At 43.6% G+C, this 19,938-nt stretch overlaps 1 protein-coding gene across 3 annotated transcripts in view; it reads left to right on the top strand.

Annotated features, from left to right (window-relative positions):
• The window catches only part of DEF8 (differentially expressed in FDCP 8 homolog), a 312,159-nt gene extending 292,631 nt beyond the window's left edge, over positions 1-19,528 (top strand). For 2 of the 3 annotated variants that reach the window (XM_067140496.2, XM_067140497.2), the window contains one exon: positions 19,226-19,528. In XM_067140496.2, the coding sequence (XP_066996597.1) occupies positions 19,226-19,435 (210 nt within the window). In that variant the 3' untranslated portion in view covers positions 19,436-19,528. The remainder of the gene's footprint in view (positions 1-19,225) is intronic. The other variant, XR_010859239.2, reaches the window with a different exon arrangement.
• The last annotated feature ends 410 nt before the right edge of the window (positions 19,529-19,938 follow it).

Genomic DNA, 19,938 nt, shown 5'->3' with positions numbered 1-19,938 from the left:
CTTTAGTTAACTTTCTTCCGTCCATTCTTTTCAGATGACCGTAAAACCGTGCCCGTCTTTTTTCTGATTGTGTCGGTAATTTTCTCTATTTTGCTGTAGACTTCCTTGTTGGATCTCTTTTGATGGATTCCATTTCTGTACTTTGATCCCAAGATTCCTCTCACAATTTTGCGTTCTCTTTTCTCCAGTTCTTCAAGGACTCCTTTGTTGGCATTTAGAGACAGGGTTTCAGCTGCATATAGAACTACTGGCTTCAGAACTGTTTCATAGTGACGTATCGTGGTGTTTTGGGAAAGGCATTTTTTTGTTGTAGATTGTGCGGGATGTTTGGTAGGCTATTTCCAGTTTGCGTACTCGCTCCTGAAGTGCTTCTTTGTCCAGTCCATTTTTCATGATGATCTCACCCAGGTATTTGAATTTGTCTACTCGGGTGATGTACCCATATTTTGTGTGGAGTTTTGGTGGAGCCTCTTTGATGTTAGTCATTACTTCTGTTTTCTCAAACGATATCTGCAAACCAGTTTGTTCGGCAATTTCCTTTAAAATTTCAACTTGAGCTCTAGCTGTTTCTATGACGTTTGAGAGAACAGCAATATCATCGGCAAATGTTAAGCAGTCTGTTGCGATCCCGTTTGATTTGGTTCCTATTCTCAGTGGACTGTAGTTGGTTTCCTGTAATCTAACCCGCAGTGGCGGCTCGTGACAAAATTTTTAGGAGGTTCACAACATTTCTGTTCATGTCTCAAATCAGCAAAAGAGTAACGTAGGTACATAAATCATTTCACTAACAGTTCCTTGTACGGTTCCTTCTTCACAAATACTTTGGTAGAACCCCTGTAACCGAGGATAAATTTTATACGAGATTAATTTGTTAGTGTAGAACAAAAGTAAAATTCACAATAACTTTACTACACTGAGATTATTGAAGGATGCGAGCACTATTCTTGGTTTTTAAACAGCACGAATTTCACCTGGGTGTTAGTGTAGAACCAAACCAAACCTCATGGCCTACCAAGCAACTGCTGCTCAGCCCGTTGGTCTGCAGATTACGAGGTGTCGTGTGGTTAGCACGACGAATACTCTCGGCCGTTATTCTTGGCTTTTTTGACCGCCATCTCACCGTCAGATAGCTCCTCAATTGTAATCACGTAGACTGAGTGGACCTCGAACCAGCCCTCAGATCCAGGTTAAAATCCCTGACCTGGCCGGGAATCGAACCCGGGGCCTCCGGGTAAGAGGCAGGCATATTACCCCTACACCGCGGGCCGGCTGTCTTAGTGTGGCTGTCTTAGTGTAGAACAATAGTAAAATTCATAATAGCTTTACTGCACTGCGAACACTTTAGGATGCGAGCACTATTCCTAGTTTTTAAACAGCACGAAGTTCACCTGGGTATGACGAGAAGCATAGAAGGAATATGTACCGCATTTACCGGTAATTTTTTTAAAAATAATTATTTCCGAATTGGCCCCAATAGTCTCCACATTATCTCGGTTAGTTAGGGTTCTACTGTATCAAATGGTAATTATTCTCGTTTTGCAAATTATAGCCACTACTCTAAACAATTTAGCATGCAGTACAACCAACAATACTAGATCATGCTTATTTAAATGATAGGATTTAGATTAGCAACTCACGTAAATGCTGATTATTTGTACAGGAAAGCAATCCTTCTGTCTTTCAATCGCGCGCAAATTTCTCAATCACTTTACGATTGAAGTCACTGATGTTGTTGACAAATCTCTTCTCAATAGCAAGCATAGCCAGCGCTGACAGTCGTTCTCCAGTCATGGTGTTCCTCAGAAACGTTTTAATTCGTATTCAAAGTAGAAAAACACCTCTCAGGCTCCGCTGTCGTAATTGGGGTTGTGACAACAATTCGGAGTAATTCGCATACTTGTGGAAATGTGTCCCTATCTAGTTCATTGTCAAGCAGAAACTGCAACATGGAAATGGCCCCATCATCTTTCTGAAAGCCATTTCTCATATACAATACTTCTAGTTCAGTCTTCAGCTGTATCTTATTTAGGCAGGGATACATATGCGCCATTGTATTCAGTTCTCATTCTGGAAAAGAGTCTGAACAGACACCAAAATGCCTATTCAGAATTAGGGTACTAGCGAAATCTGCCGGTAATGTAATGCAATAGTAGCTCCTGGGAGGCTGTGGCTAACCATAATAGGGGAGGTGGCGGGCCCTTGTGGTCAACTGTAATACTGCCACTGGGTTGAGGGTGGCTCTAGACGACAAGGCACGTACCTTACCGTGCTCCTCGCTAATGGGAATATCAGTGCAGAAAACCATGACGTCATCTGCTTTGCGCATGCGTATAGTCTTCAGCACAATAGCGCATTATCCAGTGTGCTCGCTGCACTGTCAGTCAAAACGAACAATTGTCGGTGTAACGGAGCTTCGATATAAGTCGATTGTCGAATGCTTTCGATCGATTGTCGAAATCAGGTCGAAAGAAAAGAATGAATGCGTAAATATGTAATAAAACTGGGTGTTCACGTGCTCCTGTGCTCCTGAGAGCCCACCGCCACTGCTAACCCGCCAGGTTCTGATGATCTTTTCAAGAACACAGTTGAAGAGTATCGGGGACAGCCCATCACCTTGTCGGACTCCTGTTTTAATGTCAAAGGAATGCGAGAGACTTCCGTGGAACTTCACCTTGGATTTTGTATCGGTCAGGGTGGCTCTAATTAATGCCAGCAGTTTCAAATCAACTCTAAATTCATTTAAGGTGTTTAGCAGGACTTCCCGGTCAATGGAGTCGTACGTTTTCTTGAAGTCCACAAAGACAGACACATACTGCTTGGACCTTAGTGTACAATATCTGATGATCGTTTTGAGATTTTGGATCTGTTCAGCTGTTGAGCGACCTTTTCTGATCCCTCCTTGGTATTCACCTATTTGATGTTCGACTTGTGCTTCCAAACGCTCCAGGATGGCAAGTGATAGAATTTTGTAAGTCACGGGTAGCGAAGATATTCCTCTGTAGTTGTTGATGTTCTTCACGCTGCCTTTTTTGTGTAATGGATGGATCAAAGCTATTTTCCAATCTTCGGGTAGGGTCTCCTTGTTCCAAATTTCTTCTATTTGCTTTTGCAAGATATCAAGTGATTCCCCTGGGGCATATTTCCATAGTTCTGCTACTACTGAGTCTTCCCCCAGCGCTTTGTTATTTTTGTGACGGGCAATGTGGCGCTTGATTTCATCGCTGTCGGGTGGTCTGGAATCTGGGTACCTGAGTAAGGGTTCCTTGGTCTCAATGGCGCTTTACGGTTTAGAGCAATTGAGTAAATTCTTGAAGTAATCTGCCAGAATGCTGCAATTTTCTTCATTTGACGTCGCCAGTGTGCCTTCCTTTCGCTCAAAGCATAGAGATGGTAGTTTATAGCCAGTGAGTTTGCGTTTGAAGGCTCTGTAGTACTCTCTGCTTTCATTCTTCCTAAAGTTTTGTTCTATCTTTTCAATGAGAGATTTTTCGTATTTACGTTTCCCAGTTCTGAACACCCTAGCTGCTTGGGCACATTGGGTTTTGTAGGTTTCCCAATCATTTTCTGATTTTGTAGAGTAGTACTGTTTCCACGCATTGAGTCTTTCTTGGAGGACTGATTCGCAGGTACCATTCCACCAGGCATGCTTTTTGCTTCTCTTGATTTCTGCAACGTCTTTGGCGGCCTCAACAAGGAGACTTTTGGCGTTGTTAAAGTCACAGTAATTTAGTCTAGCCTTCTCCTGGAACTCCTCGACCCGTTGCCGAAGTTTATCATTGTCGAAGCGTGTGATCTGTTTGGTTGTCTTCCTTGTGTTTGCGGGAATTGGTTTGAATTTGATAAGAGACATATAATGATCTGAGGCCACATTGATGCCTTTCTTTACCTTGATATTCATAATCTTAGGTCTGTTTCTTCTGGAGATTGCAACATGATCAATTTGGAACTCTCCGAGAGCTTGGACGGGAGAACGCCAAGTCATTTGCTTTCTGGGTAGATGGCGAAAGTGGGTCGACATGACCTGCAGGTTGTGATTTTCGCAAATGGACACCAGTCTTTTGCCATTGGGATTGGTTCTTTTGTGAGCAGGGTAATTTCCTATAATTTTCTTGTACTTCTGTTCACGACCTAGTTGGGCATTGAAGTCACCCAAAAGAAGCTTGACATGGTGTTTGGGGATTTTGTTTAATTTTTCATCCAGTAGGTCCCAGAAATTATCAACTTCGTCTGGATCAGACTTGTTCTTATCGTTTGTAGGAGCATGTGCGTTAACTAGGGCGTAGGTTTTGTTCGCGCATTTAATTGTGAGTATAGACAATCTGTCATTCACAGGTTCGAAATTTGCAACCGATTTAAGGATCTTGGTTCTAACAGTAAACGCGGTTCCAAGCATCACAGCTCCATTGAGGATTCCTCTTTGCGCTTTGCTCTTGAAAAATCGGTAGCCTTCGGATTCAAAAATCTCTTCATCTGGGTACCTTGTTTCCTGTAGGGCCATTATGGATATCTGATATTCGTGAAGAGCTTTGGTGAGGGTTTACAGCTTGCCAGTTTGTGTAAGTGAATTTATGTTGAAAGTTGCTAGAAAGGTTTTAGATTTTGGCCTGAGTTTTTGACTCTTCGGGGTACACCGAGACGCTCCAACTCGTCTCTTGCATGATGTCGAGTCTCCCCCAGAATCCGAACGAAACTCGTGCGCCGTGGCATTCACGACGAGGGATTTATCCGAAGATTTACCCCCTGGGGTATGTTTCTTGAAATGTTGTGCCATCATGCTTTTTGACTTGACTTTGCTTTGGACGGGTACCCATCCTTTTACAGCTAGGGTTGTTAGCCCTAGAGGTTGCCTCAAGATGTTTTCTGGCTTCTGGTCATTTACCAGTCTTCGCCGTAACCCTGGCGAGGGACCAGTTTTTTTTCCCGGTGGTATTTTATTTCCCTACTACCCTCTGACTCTGCTCGAATCAATCAATCAATCAATCAATACTGATCTGCATTTAGGGCAGTCGCCCAGGTGGCAGATTCCCTATCTGTTGCTTTCCTAGCCCTTTCCGAAATGATTTCAAAGAAATTGGAAATTTATTGAACATCTCCCTTGGTAAGTTATTCCAATCCCTAACTCCCCTTCCTATAAATGAATATTTGCCCCAGTTTGTCCTCTTGAATTCCAACTTTATCTTCATATTGTGATCTTTCCTACTTTTATAAACGCCATTCAAACCTATTCGTCTACTAATGTCATTCCACGCCATCTCTCCGCTGACAGCTCGGAACATACCACTTAGTCGAGCAGCTCTTCTTCTTTCTCTCAATTCTTCCCAACCCAAACATTGCAACATTTTTGTAACGCTACTCTTTTGTCGGAAATCACTCAGAACAAATCGAGCTGCTTTTCTTTGGATTTTTTCCAGTTCTTGAATCAGGTAATCCTGGTGAGGGTCCCATACACTGGAACCATACTCTAGTTGGGGTCTTACCAGAGACTTATATGCACTCTCCTTTACATCCTTACTACAACCCCTGAACACCCTCATAACCATGTGCAGAGATCGGTACCCTTTATTTACAATCCCATTTATGTGATTACCCCAGTGAAGATCTTTCCTTATATTAACACCTAGATACTGGCGGCAGAGCCAGCGAGCTTCCCCAATTCCAATGGGACGCGCCCGATGGAGGTAACCGGTAAATCCCCTCACGGGTGTTGTTATTATTATTATTATTATTATTATTATTATCATCTACGTAGTTATGTACGACAGGTTGTCAGTACGGACTTTATTTGGTATAAATCGTGGTCGTATCATTTAGTTGTGTCTTGTATGATCTGTCTTGTGTAACAGAACGTGTGAGGTTATGTCACGATACTTCTGCTGTATGTTTATTAATACGACTTTATTTAATGTAAGAACACGTAATTAATAGTATTTCATTTATTATTACCTGTAAATATGATGTATAAATCTGATGTAATGTTGTGCAACGCAGGGTAAGAGTCCAGAACAAAGCACCCTTGTCCTGATGTCACCTGAATTTTAAAAAAATGTTCTATTAATTTGTATATAGGTTATTGGAGACTCACGAAGATACGAGAAAGCATGTCGTGTCATACTTTTCTGGAATCCTGGCCCGGCAAGGTGTATATATAAGGACACTCTTGGGTTGTTGAATCGAGTTGTTAGTGAGAGTCGTTAGTCGAGTTAAGTATGCGAACTCAAGTTGTGTTTTTGCCGTTGAAGTGATTATGTTGTGTGTTCCGTAGTTGACTGACATGCTAATGTGGCAGTCGATTGAGTTTAAGATGGTGTTTCATTTGATGTGCAACTATTAATGTGTATATAATTTATAAATAAAAAAGTGTATACAATTGGCAGCATCTCGTGTGTGCGTCTTTGTGAATACGATAAGATACGACCGTTACAGGATGTGAGAATAATTTTCAGTAGTGAATAATAGTGTAAGTGGAAATCAGAATAAAATGAAAGCGATACTGAAAAATATGTCTGTAAAACAACTTCAAGACGAACTCGCAAAACGAAATCTTCCGACGAACGGCAGTAAGAGATCATTGAAGACACGGCTACGAGAAGACCTCGTTAAAAATAATGAAGATCCCGAAAGGTTTTACATCGAGATGGACGAACAGCCGGACTCGTCATCGGAAAATGAGGTAAATATGACCACAATATGTTCCAAAATGAGCATGATACAGACACTCAATAGCAAGATCGCATGAGGTAATTCCACCTTAACAGAACAGATTTCGCAAGTTAATTCCGCCTTAACTGAACAGATTTCGAACAGCATTTCGAAAGTCAATAACTTTCAGGCGAAATTTCTCAAGCTAATACAATTTTAACCGGACAAATATCTCCAGTGTACATGCAGGTTTACAAAGTAGAACTGTGCCTAGAATAAAAAAATTCCAACGTACATAACATTTCGCGGGTCAAATCCCAAATTAGCGACGTCGCCAACCAATTAACGCAGCGGATATTGGACATCAGGTCAAAACGGGCAAGTTGAGCAGCTCGATAGTAGGGTGAGCGAGCTGGAAGGGGACATCTCGAACCTCAAGGGAGGTGGAAATCCAGGTTTCGGACATCAAACAACAGGTTGAAGGGAGAATTTCTGCCTTCGAGTGAAATGTTGGAAGCCGTATCTCTGCCGTGGATGGAAATTTTGGGAGCCATATTTCTGCCATTGAAGGAACGTTAGTAAAACGGATTTCGACCATCAAGGGAGATGTTCAGAATATGAGAGAGACCGTCCTTCACGCGGTAGAAGATAGATTAATTCGAACAAGACCTCTCACCACACCTTCAACCCCCTCAAACCTAACCGGCAATACAGGACACTTAGACCCGAATCAATCACTCAGTCAATCAGTCACTACTGTTCTGCATTTAGGGCAGTCGCCCAGGTGGCAGTTTCCTACCTGTTGTTTTCCTAGCCTTTTCTTAAATGATCGCAAAGAAATTGGAAAATTATTGAACATTTCCCTTGGTAAGTTATTCCAATCCCTAACTCTCCTTCCTATAAAATAATATTTGCCCCCAATTTGTCCTCTTGAATTCCAACTTCATATTTTGATCTTTCCTACTTTTAAAGACACCACTCAAACTTATTCGTCTATTGATGTCCTCCCACGCCATCTGTCCACTGACAGCTCGGAACATACCACTTAATCGAGCAGCTCGCCTTCTATCACCCAAATCTTCCCAGCCCAAACTGTGCAACATTTTTGTAACGCTACTCTTTTGTCGGAAATCTCCCAGAACAAATCGAGCTGCTTTTCCTTGGATTTTTTCCAGTTCTTGAATCAAGTAATCCTGGTGAGGGTCCCATACACTGGAACCATACTCTAGTTTGGGTCTTACCAGAGACTTATATGCCCTCTCCTTTACATCCTTACTACAACCCCTAGGGATTAAGGAGAGCCTTCTAGAATTCCACGGGAGACTTGAAGAGAATCTGACTAGCTTCATCGAGGGATCGGTCAGTCTACTAGGGAGGACTAATCTACCGGAGGACATCTTCCTTCAACTCGTCACACCGCAGTTAAGGGGGCAAGCCGATACTTGGTGGAATAACTCGAAGGGCTTGCACTTAAACTGGGCTGACTTCAAGAGGGAATCCCTTCCTAGATGTAATTCCGAAGGGAAAAGGAAGTTACTGACTGATGCAACACCCACCGGCATGCGAGCATTCGTCCTCCAGAAGTACCAGCTCATCTAGCGGCTGCATTCTGAAGGAAACGAGATCCTACCAGACATTATAGAGCTACTCCACGACCCCTAGGGAAGGTATCGCAACCGAGATCCTTTTATGATCTGCGTAGAATCATCACCCAGTTGGAAGAAGAACACAAGAGTAAAGCCACGGAAAAGACCAGCTCGGTTAGAAAATGCTATAGTCCTGACGCTCAACGCATACGCAAGCGGTATCTTCTGATCTCAAAACTTGGCCCACCCTGGTAATAATGAGGGTTGTCAGTCTGCCCGCCCTAGTGATAATGAGGGTTGACAGTCGGCTCCTTACCTCTGGACACAAGAGGCGCGTGTCGTTTAAAAGGCAAGTGAGCTGTGTCAAAAGCAAGGTTGTCATATTTTGCGTCGATTATTTAAACGTGTTAACATTTAATTTATTCTGATGTCAAAATATAAATATAAAAACTTGACAATGAACCACAGCACAAACCAATATCGCAGAATAATTTGTTTCGTGCTTAACCCGTGCGGTGGTCGCAGATGTTGAAAGAAAGAAAGAAAGAAAGAAAGAAAGAAAGAAAGAAAGAAAAAACAGGAAGAGGGCATTGACAAATAAACCCGACAAAGACTAAACTTAAATTGATACCAAAGTAGGCCCATTAAAATATTAATTTTATGCTGCTAATATCAGTGTCTCGCTTTCAGTAAAGAAATGAAAAGTGCAACCATTTTTTACAATTTGTTTCATGTCGCACCGACACAGATAGGTGATATGGCGACTATGGGCTAGGAAAGGTCTAGGAGTGGGAAGGAAGTGCCCGTGGCCTTAATTAAGGTACTTCCCCAGCATTTGCCTGGTGTGAAAATGGGAAACCACGGTGAACCATCTTCAGAGCTGCCGACAGTGGAGCTTGAACCCATTATCTCCCCGATGCAAGCTCACAGCTACGCGCCCCTAACCGCACGGCCAACTCGCCTAGCAAAGGAAAAGTAAAATCACAAACTAGGGACTGGGATAATAATAATAATAATAATAATAATAATAATTGTCCGCCTCTGTGGTGTAGTGGTTAGTGTGATTAGCTGCCATCCCCGGAGGCCCGGGTTCGATTCGCAGCTCTGCCACGAAATTTGAAAAGTGGTACGAGGGCTGAAACGGGATCCACTCAGCCTCGGGAGGTCAATTGAGTAGAGGTGGGTTCGATTCCCACTTCAGCCATCCTGGAAGTGGTTTTCCGTGTTTTCCCTCTTCTCCAGGCAAATGCCGGGATGGTACCTAACTTACGGCCACGGCCACTTCCTTCCCTCTTCCTTGCCTATCCTTTCCAATCTTCCCATCCCCCCCCCCCAAGGCCCCTGTTCAGCATAGCAGGTCAGACCGCCTGGGCGAGGTACTGGTCATTCTCCCCGGTAGTATCCCCCAAACAAATGTCTCACGCTCCAGACCAAATGTCTCACGCTCCAGGACACTGCCCTTGAGGCGGTAGAGGTAGGATCCCTCTGAGTCAGAGGGAAAAACCAACCTTAGAGGGTGAGCAGATTAATAATAATAATAATAATAATAATAATAATAATAATAATAATAATAATAATAATAAATATCGGAGTATGTAGTTCGGACAAAAAATAGCCAGCATACATAGCTACTTTTAAAACAAATGCAGTATTTACCTTACCTCTATTACTCGTCCTCGTCATTGTCTGCTAGGTGAATTACAAACCTATCTCGATTGCGTAACATTATTTTTCCTAACATACGTCTTCAGCTGAAACCAAATCATTTCTATGGGGTTTAAAATACAGTGATATGGAGGGAGTCGCAAAACTTCGTGTCCACGTGAGGCTGCGATCTCCTCTACAGCGTACCTTTTACTGATATTGGCTGATTTGATTTCCTGCAACATAACTGCCTTGATGGGTACAGGTTTTGGCACGGGAATGTTATTGTACACCATAAACTTAATAATGTCCTTAATATTAGTGTTCATGGAAGGAAACCTAACCAGCTGCCGCGAATGATAGCTTGCGTTGTCCATCACAATTACACATTTTCGGTCACGTGGTAGGTTCTCTAGAAGATGAGACCTAAACCAGTTTTCGAAAACTTGAGCTGTCACTTCGTCATGGCTATCAGCTTTGCAGTCTCCAATGTTTTTAGCCGATAAATAAAGGCAATTCTCAACCCAGCCCTCACTGCCTCCAGCATGCAATACCATAATACGCTTGCCTCGCGATGTTGGTGCTTTCAGTATGCAATTACAAGTTCCATCATCCCACCCTTTCTTCACAATGTCATGAGTATCGTACCAAGTTTCATCTAGATAGACAAATCTGCATCCCTCGGAACGCAACTTCCGGAGACGGTCTGTGAATTTATATCGCCAAGCTACTATTCTAGCAGATTCCATTACAATATGTTTTTTCTTCAGAATACGGAAACAAAACCCAAGTTTTTTCAACAGCTGTCGTAGAGTAGTTTTTTCATAAGGAAAGCCACACACATTTTTTCAATTTTTTTAACAGTTCCTGTACGGTTGGTGACTTACCTTTAGTAAAGAATGCATATACGAGGACGGTTTGAAAAGTTCTCGAAATCACCGCTAGATGTCAGTGCTAGAGCAACGAGGTTCCCGCGCAATAATCACACATCCTTTGTGAGTGAACACGTGGCGCGTCAGTGCTCTAGCTGCAGGAGTGTAGTTGTGACTACTCTTTGTTGTTGTTCCCGCGTAGTGATTTGTGACAGTGGAAAAAACTGAGATTCGAGCAGTGATTAAATACTTTGTAAAGAAAGGTATGAAAGCAAAGGAAATTCATGCCGACTTTCAGAACACACTGGGGGACTCTACTCCTTCATTTTCAACTGTTCCCAAGTGGACCAGCGAGTTTATATTTGGTCGGGAGAGCTTGGATGATGATCCGCGTAGTGGACGGCCAATAAGTGTTACGACCCCAGAATTTATCGCAAAAGTGCATAAAATGGTCATGGAGGATCGTCGACTGAAAGTGCGGGAGATTGCTGAAGCTGTAGGGATGTCTTCTGAACGGGTATATTATATTTTAACCGAAGAATTGGGTATGAAAAAATAATCCGCAAGATGGGTGCCGCGGCTCTTGACATTGGACAATAAACGCACCAGATTGGAAATGTCCGAACAAAGTCTGGCCCGTTTTCAGTGCAACCAACAAGATTTTTTGCGCAGGTTTGTGACTACAGATGAAACTTGGGTCCACTACTATACCCCAGAGACAAAACAGCAGTCAAAGCAGTGGAAACATGCTGATTCACCACCACCACAGAAAGCAAAGGCAGTGCGTTCGGCCGGAAAGGTCATGGCCTCAGTTTTCTGGGATGCAAAAGGCATTCTGCTGATACGTTATCTTCCTACCGGCCAAAGAATTAAGAGGCAATACTGTGCAAACCTCCTAGACAACTACAGGAAACGATACGCGAAACAAGGCGTGGTTTGGCAAGGAAAAATGTTATCCTTCATCAGGGCATCGCTCCGCCGCACACAAGTGTTATTGCCATGGCAAAACTTCATGAACTGGGGTACGAATTGTTGCCACATCCACCTTATTCACCTGATTGGGCACCATCAGACTTTCATCTATTCCCCAAGCTGAAAATTTTCCTCGGTGGACGGAGATTTTCTACAAGAACTGACAGCCAAATTGGAGAGGTATTTTGCAGGCCTGGAGGAATCTCATTTTCGAGATTGGATCAAGGCATTGGAACATCGCTGGACCAAATACATTAGTCTACAGGGAGACTATGTTGAAAAATAAAAGCAGTCCCACCGAGGTAAGATAATTAATTCTAGTACATTCCGAGAACTTTTCAAAGCAGCTACGTAACTCGCGTCTCACCAAGTCACAGCAAAAATCATCTATTTTATTTTATTTTTTTAATTTTTTTTCGCTAGGGGTTTTACGTCGCACCGACACAGATAGGTCTTATGGCAACGATATCAATTTTATTAAAGATAACCCTATTATTACCACACTTTTTCGGAGTTATAGGTCCCCTCTTTACTATTTTACTTACAGTTTTCCTGTTAAGTTTCAACATTTTAGCTGTCTCAGAAATATAACCCTTGCGAACGTTGTTCTTCATAACGTATTCGTATGCGTTACATACCTGCCGTTGACTTTGCTTACTTAAAGTTTTAGTCGCCTTTCTTTTCTCCGCGGAACGACTACTACCCGGCTGAGTATCACTCGCGGACACGGAACCACTGCTGCTCGGCTGAATATCACTCGCGGGCGTGGAACCACTGCTGCTCGGCTGAGTATCACTCGCGGACACGGAACCAGTACTACTCGGTCGAATATCACTGTTACTGGTGCTCGGTTGAGGATCCTTTGCCTGCACTGGCGGATTTAATTCAGGATTTTCTGATGCGATAATTCCCAGGTGTGATTCCCACGGCCTCCACATTACTGCGTGAAGCGAAGTGAAAAACAACACACTTCACAAATATTAATTAACGAAGCAAAGAAATAATCCAAAACTTTCAAACAGCGAACAAAGCAAGTGTGAATTGTCTGAGCTGAAAAGAGAGACTTACGTCTGTTTAACAAGAGGTGCATTGGCAACAGAGCTGTGAGGATTTCTGAAGGGGAATGCGAACTTCCGTTTTAAAGCCCACTGCCGTCATAAACCACCCCCTACTAGGCAAGTGAGTTGCCAGGGAGATCAAACGTTTGCCGAACTCTTTGAATGCCGCTTGGTACGCGTAGCCCGTCTCAGCTATACCAGTGTGGAGAAACGGGACACCTGAAGAACACATGCCAAACTTCGACGTCGGAAAAACTAGGTCCGGCCCATTCTGGATTGAGGGGGGATGGAACCGGGAAGAGGAATGTGCCACAAGACCCGACAGACAAGCAGCCCTGGACAAGTAGGAAAGGGATTGGTCAGATTGTGAGCAGAACATACCAACCTTGCCCAACTATCATCTTGAGGATAGGCAACGAGAGTTTTTCAGCCATACTCCACAGCCAAGCAAGCCACTCATTCGTAAATGGGACTGTTGCATGATTACTACCGCCTATGAAGTCTCACCATCTCGGAAGGGTAATGGGAGCAGCGGACGGGGTAACCTATTCCATCCAAGGACAGGCTGTCCTAACCGCTAAAGGACCTGCCAGTTGTAGTTAATGTTGCAGTGATTCAGAAAATAATACCTGACATTATATTAGGTAATGACTTGTTGGTAGAATGCAAGGTGATCCTAGACTGTGCAGCTCATTAAGTCTTTTTGGAAAAAGACAGACGTCTGAGGGTCGCCTGGCACGATGGAAATGTCTGGACTCGCAATGATGTGGAAGTCAACGTAGACCTGCGAGATATCCAGTTAACAAATATTCAGCCAAGTGAAGAAGAGGAACTAAGACGCCTTAAAGGACTTTCCAGAAGTCATCACCAATAAAATAGGACGGACTATACTGTAACGCACACCATTGAATGCAGCACTTCCTCACCCATCAAGCAACACCCATATCCAATCAACCCGGATAAGCGCAACTTTGTCATTCAGAAGATTTAAGAGATAGAACGACAAGGTCTCATCGAACCCTCTACATCCTGTTGGGCTTCGCCTAGCGTCTTACCGAAGAAGAAGAAGAAGAAGAAGAAGAAGAATGGGTAGCATTGACTGTGTGTGGACTTCCGTAAGTTGAACGGGAAGACCGTTAGTGACGCCTACCCAATGCCTGACCTTGAAAGACTCATTGAAACAAGTTAGTGGATCTAGGATTTTCAGCACACTGGATCTCAACACCGAATACTGGCAAGTGGAGGTCAAGGAAATATCTAGGCCACTGACCGCCTTCATGACACCGAGAGGATTGTACCAGTTTACAGTAATGCCTTTTGGACTGGAGAATGCTCCTGCAACCTTCATGCGACTGATGGATGAGGTATTGTCAGAATATATTGGAGATTTCTGCCAAGTGTATCTCGACGACGTCTTAAGCTACATCTGAGGAGAGTCCTGGAACGACTGAAAATTCATGGACTGACTTGCCAACTGGAGAGGTGTCATTCACCCAGTCCCGCATAGGATATCTTGGCATTGTCCTAACATCTGAAGGTTTAGAAAGGCAACCGGAGAAGAATCGGAGCTATCGAAGATGCTGAACGCCCGCGGACCAAGCGACAAGTACATCAGTTCCTTGGCTTGTGTGGATGGTATATCAGCTTCGTGCCACACCGATCTACTCCATAACAACCGCCGGTTCCGATGGACCAGCAAGTAAGGGGCAGCATTCCAAGGCATTAAGGCTGCGATATGCAACACTCTCGGTCTAGCCCATCCCAACTCTCAACGGAAGATGTGCCTGCAGATGGACGCCAGCGACTCCGGCGTAGGAGCAGTGTTATTCCAGGAGAGGAGTGACGGCGGAAGGGACATCATCGAGTATGCCATTTGAAAGCTATCTCCTACCAAATAACGCTACTGCACTGCCGAGAAGGAAGCCTTAGCCATGGTGTGGGCAATAGGCAAATTCAGAGGCTACTTGGAGGGATGTTCCAGCTGTACACCTATGGTTAAACTCGGTCTCTGGCTCAAAATCTAAACTGATGCGATGGGCATCGTTAATAGCAGAATTTGATTTTGATCTGTATCACGTCCCAGGATCGACAAACATAAGAGCAGACAGTTTATCTAGGCACCCGGCGATGGATCCTGAAGCTAGGAGCACCATTGTCGAGAGCGAATATCCACAAAACCACCAGACCGAACCCAATGAACCTGTTCTTATGATCATCAGGAAGGCACTTGATCAGGGAGTAATCAAGCAATGGCAAGAATAAGACAAGCCTTGTAGGGCCATGACGCAGTGAATTTGGAGACAGAACACCGATAGACGACTCGTCCTGAGGGAATTCAAGACGTGCCACAAGAACTTCCGGGTTGATGGAGGACTCAGTGTACAGATCTCACCTCTCCGACACGCCTGCAGTAGTGGTGATCCCTAAACAGCTCACGGCGGACATCCTTGAGAAGTTCCACCACGACAGCACTGAAGCCGGGCATCCAGGGGGAGAAGAGACATATCAGTCTATCCAACAAAGATTCTTATGGGTCAACATGCGGAAAGACATCCTTGACTATGTGAAAGGATGCTACATCTGCGCCTGCACCAAGGCGAGCAACAGGGTGGCAGATTCCAATCAGCGAGGAGGATGGCCAACGCCCTTGGGAGGTCATAGCCCTGGACTTGATGGGTCCTTACCCTAGAACACCAAGGGGTAAAACAGGACTCCTAGTAATCACCAGCCTCTTCACAAGATGGATTGAAGCGTTTCCGATACCAAAAGCCACGATGAGATGCATTGCCAGTCTTCTACAGGATGAGATATTAAACCGGTACGGTTGTCCACAGTGCATTCTATCAGACAACGGGAGTCAGTTCACGCCAAGGAAGTGGCAACAAATGATGACTGAATGGGGTGTGAAACACTGGACCACCCCTCTCTACGACTCAAGGGCCAGTCCAACTTAACGCGGAACCAGGAGCTAAAAACGATGCTACCGGTCCACCTAATAAACAAGGAACATCGACTGTGGGACCGTCAGATACCAGTCACCCTTTGCCCTGCGATAACCCATCTTACTGGCTATTCCACAGCGGAGCTTTTCCTTGGTCGACAGCTATACGGCACCGAGGATTGGGAGATTCGCCCACCACCCACTTCTGGTCAAGTTAATGCAGTTGCTTCCCTAGCAGAGTGGCAGCATAAACAGCACCAGGACATAAAGGAAAAGCAAGCATTGGCCGAGAAGAGATCACTTGCCCAGGCCAAGGCTCAAGATGTCGAAGAGACCCAGATCCTCCTACCAGGCCTACAAGTACTGCGACGTAACCACTCGGTTAGTAATAAGAATGAAGGGTTTTACGCAGGTCTCGTACCTAAGTGGGGTGGTCCCGTCGAGGTCAATAAGCAGCTGAGCCATGGTGTCTACGTACTAAAGACCATCCGTTCTGTCAAGGTCCGCGCATTAGAATTGCGGCGAGTCGCCCAACCGCTGCGCATACAGAAGCAGCCTGGTATTACCACAGGTCCACCCGGAGGAGAGGCTACTGATGACAGGGCCAATCTGGTCATGAGGAGAACGCATCGACTACCACCGAGGAGGAGGCTGGCGGCGAGGGGACACTGACCCCCGACTCAGCACGATCCGGTCAAGATGCGGAGAGCACATCCAGCGACGTCGAGGAAGAAGGAAGGTATAATCTACGACCAGTGTGATAGACTGTTGAAACTGTTTCATGTTATAGGGGGGATATTGATGAAAGTGTGTAATGGGCTAGTATAACTTAGAAACAATTCTCTAAACCCATGGGTAAATAGTGAAAATATAGAGCTCGATTAGTAGGTGGTGGTATTATTATTATTATTATTATTATTATTATTATTATTATTATTATTATTATTATTATTATCTACCTAGTTATGTACGATAGGTTGTCATCACAGGCTTTATTTCGTATAAATCATGGTTGTATCATTTGTTGCCGGGCTGAGTGGCTCAGACGGTTAAGGCGCTGGTCTTCTGACCCCAACTTGGAAGGTTCGATCCTGGTTCAGTCAGGTGGTATTTGAAGGTGCTCAAATACGTCAGCCTCGTGTCGGTAGATTTGCTGGCACGTAAAAGAACTCCTCTGGAACTAAATTCCGGCACCTCGGCGTCTCCGAAAACCGTAAAAGAGTAGTTAGTGGGATGTAAAACAAATAACATTATTATTGTATCATTTGTTTGTTTGATGTATGATCTGTCTTATGTAACAGAACATGTGAGGTTATGTCACGATACTTCTGCTTATGTTCATTAATACGACTTTATTTAATGTAAGAACACATAATTGATAGTATATAATTTATTGTTACGTGTAAATATGATGTATAAATTCGATGTAATGTTGTGCAACACAGGGTAAGAGTCTAGAATAAAGCACCCTTGTCATCATGTTATTCAAGTTTTAACCGAGCTCGATAGCTGCAGTCGCTTAAATGCGGCCAGTATCCAGTATTCGGGAGATAGTAGGTTCGAATCCCCTTTCGGCAGCTCTGAAAATGGTTTTCCGTGGTTTCCCATTTTCACACCAGGCAAATGCTGGGGCTGTACCTTAATTAAGGCCACGGCCGCTTCCTTCCCACTCCTAGCCCTTTCCTGTCCCATCGTCGCCATAAGATCTATCTGTGTCGGTGCGACGTAAGGCAACTAGCAAAAAAATCAGGTTTTACAGAATGTTCTATTCATTTGTATATAGGTTATTGGAGACTCAAGAAGATACGAGAAATAATTTTGTATCATACTTTTCTGGAAGCCCCAGGTAAGGTATATATAAGTACAGTCTTGCGTTGTTGAGTCGAGTTGTTAATGAGATTCGTTAGACGAGTTAAGTATGTGAACTCATGCTGTGGGTTTGCCGTTGAATTGGTTATGTTGTGTGTTCCCTAGTTGGTTGACATACTAATGTGGCAGTCGATTGAGTTCAAGATGGTGGTTCAATTGATGTGCAACTATTAATGTGTATAATTTGTAAATAAAACAGTGTACACAATTGACAGAATCTCTTGTGTGCGTCTTTGTGAATACGATAGGGGGTACGGGGATTTCTCGCCCATCTTGTATAATATGCATGTATTTGTCAGCCATTGAAACAACTTCTCATCTCAACACAGCTATAATTATTCTAGGCATAGATACTGTCACAAACTGTTTTCTGAATAAGTGAAATATGGTTTGAGATTTAACAATCTCATTTTAATATGTTACAGACACATACATTACTCACAGTTTGCATCAGGCATTCTTCAGAATATCCACCGTGAGCATGCAGACAGGCTTGGAGTCTCCTTGGCCAGTCATCTATCGCAAAACATATAGTATCAGTCGGGAAATTGACCACTGCTGCCACCATGGAACACCAAAATTTCAAGCGAAGGGTGCCTTTGTCTTATGGACCATTCCTTCTAACTTGACCTTAGTTTGAAGTCCAGAGGATTAAGATTGGGGCTACCCAGTGGTCTGATACTTTAGCCTGCAACTGCTTTTGAGCCATCCTTGTTTTATGAGCTGGCTGAAAGGTCCAGTGCTCACTGTTGAACATTATGTTACCCATATCTTTCACTAGAGGGTCCAGAACAGTTTCCCCATACACTCTAACACTCTTTTTTACACCTTTTTCATAAAAATTACACTGATGAGGTCCTCAAAATTCACTCTCCCACCAAACCATGGCTGATGAGGGAGGGGTGGTGACTTTCCTGAACCTTAGAACTCTCCCATGAGCTTCCTGAGAGCTTTCCACATATACCCTGTCGCTGTGGCTGTTCAAGCTCTCTTCAATGGTGAATACTTCTTCGTCGGTGAAGATAATTCACCAATGCCCAGTGTTGGCGTACTGCTGCAAGAGCTGCCTTTATTCCAGTCTGCTCTGCTACTTCAGCTGCGGTGTCTGGAAATGTCCGGTGCTCTGCCGATAAGTTCTAACCCCAATGTTTTCAGAAAGTACCCTGGATATTGGCCGCGGTGAAATGTTGAGCTCCCATGCCATTATCTCCTGCTTCCGGATGGGATTTCATGGATACGGCGTGTCACTGTTCTCACTGCGAGGACAACAAACCCTTGTGTGATCATTTACACTGCTTGTTTCAGTAAATCTCTGGATTGTCCAGTAAACGAACCTCTCGCTGATTTTCAGCTGTTTCAGGGTTTAGAAAATTTCAGCTGGTGAATTTTCGACCTCGTGCAAGGCAATTAATTGCAGCTTCCCTGTTTTCATATCCACCCCACTCCATGCTTAAACAAACAAGATCCACTCTTTCACTGTTGAACACGCAGTGGTCAGGACTAACCTTACGCACAAGGGTTGCTCGTTACCTGGAAAACCGGTTCTATAGTCTAAGCCAAAATTTGTGACCGTATGTATGGCTAAACTTGACAGTTGAATGCATTGTTACACAAAAGTAAAATTGTCTGCATTTCATTTTTCAGGTGTGTTACGGGAGAGGTTTCGTTTGTGAGCTCTGTGATGACGACGATGATGTAATTTTTGCCTTTGATTCCGTGGCTGTTAGCTGTCAGAAATGTTTGACTGTTTTTCACAAAAATTGCTGGACCAGGAAAAACCATCAGTGTCCAAAGTGTTTTCGTATCCAAGAACGAGCAAAAAGAAAGGACAGCACATCGAGTGAAGAGAGCTAAAACTTATCTAATGTACTCTGTGAATATATTGTATTTTGCCTTATTTATGTGTACTTATTTGTATGATAATCCATAAATTATCTTATTTTATTTCAAAAAGATGTTCTTTATTTCTCTTTCTGTCAAATTTATTATATTATCATAGGGAAGTCTTCGGAATAACAATATTGTATTCTTTTTTGTAAGTCTTGAAGACCTCCTTTATATTCTAAATGCAAAGGGTGTGATTTAATCAGCACCACACTATATCCATCCCAAACCCATTTCCTATGGTTTTACAAGCTTACTAGAACTGATAAGAGGATACCATCATTGCACTCTCTGTTCCGAAAGTAGTGATCAAGAGTGTAGAATTTGTGTAGCCCATGTTACTGACTTACAATATTCAGTCCACACCTTTTTTAGCTAAAGGTTGGCAGTTGTGATGTATTCCTGATCAAAGTTAGTTTTCCCCCTTTCCAAAAAATATACCTTATTTTCTCGCATAATTGTCGGCCTTGCAT

This window comes from Anabrus simplex, chromosome 2, assembly GCF_040414725.1.
Source record: "Anabrus simplex isolate iqAnaSimp1 chromosome 2, ASM4041472v1, whole genome shotgun sequence".
NCBI lineage: Eukaryota > Metazoa > Arthropoda > Insecta > Orthoptera > Tettigoniidae > Anabrus > Anabrus simplex.
The sequence above is the reverse complement of the archived record's forward strand: the minus strand, read 5'-3'. Positions and strand labels throughout refer to the sequence as shown.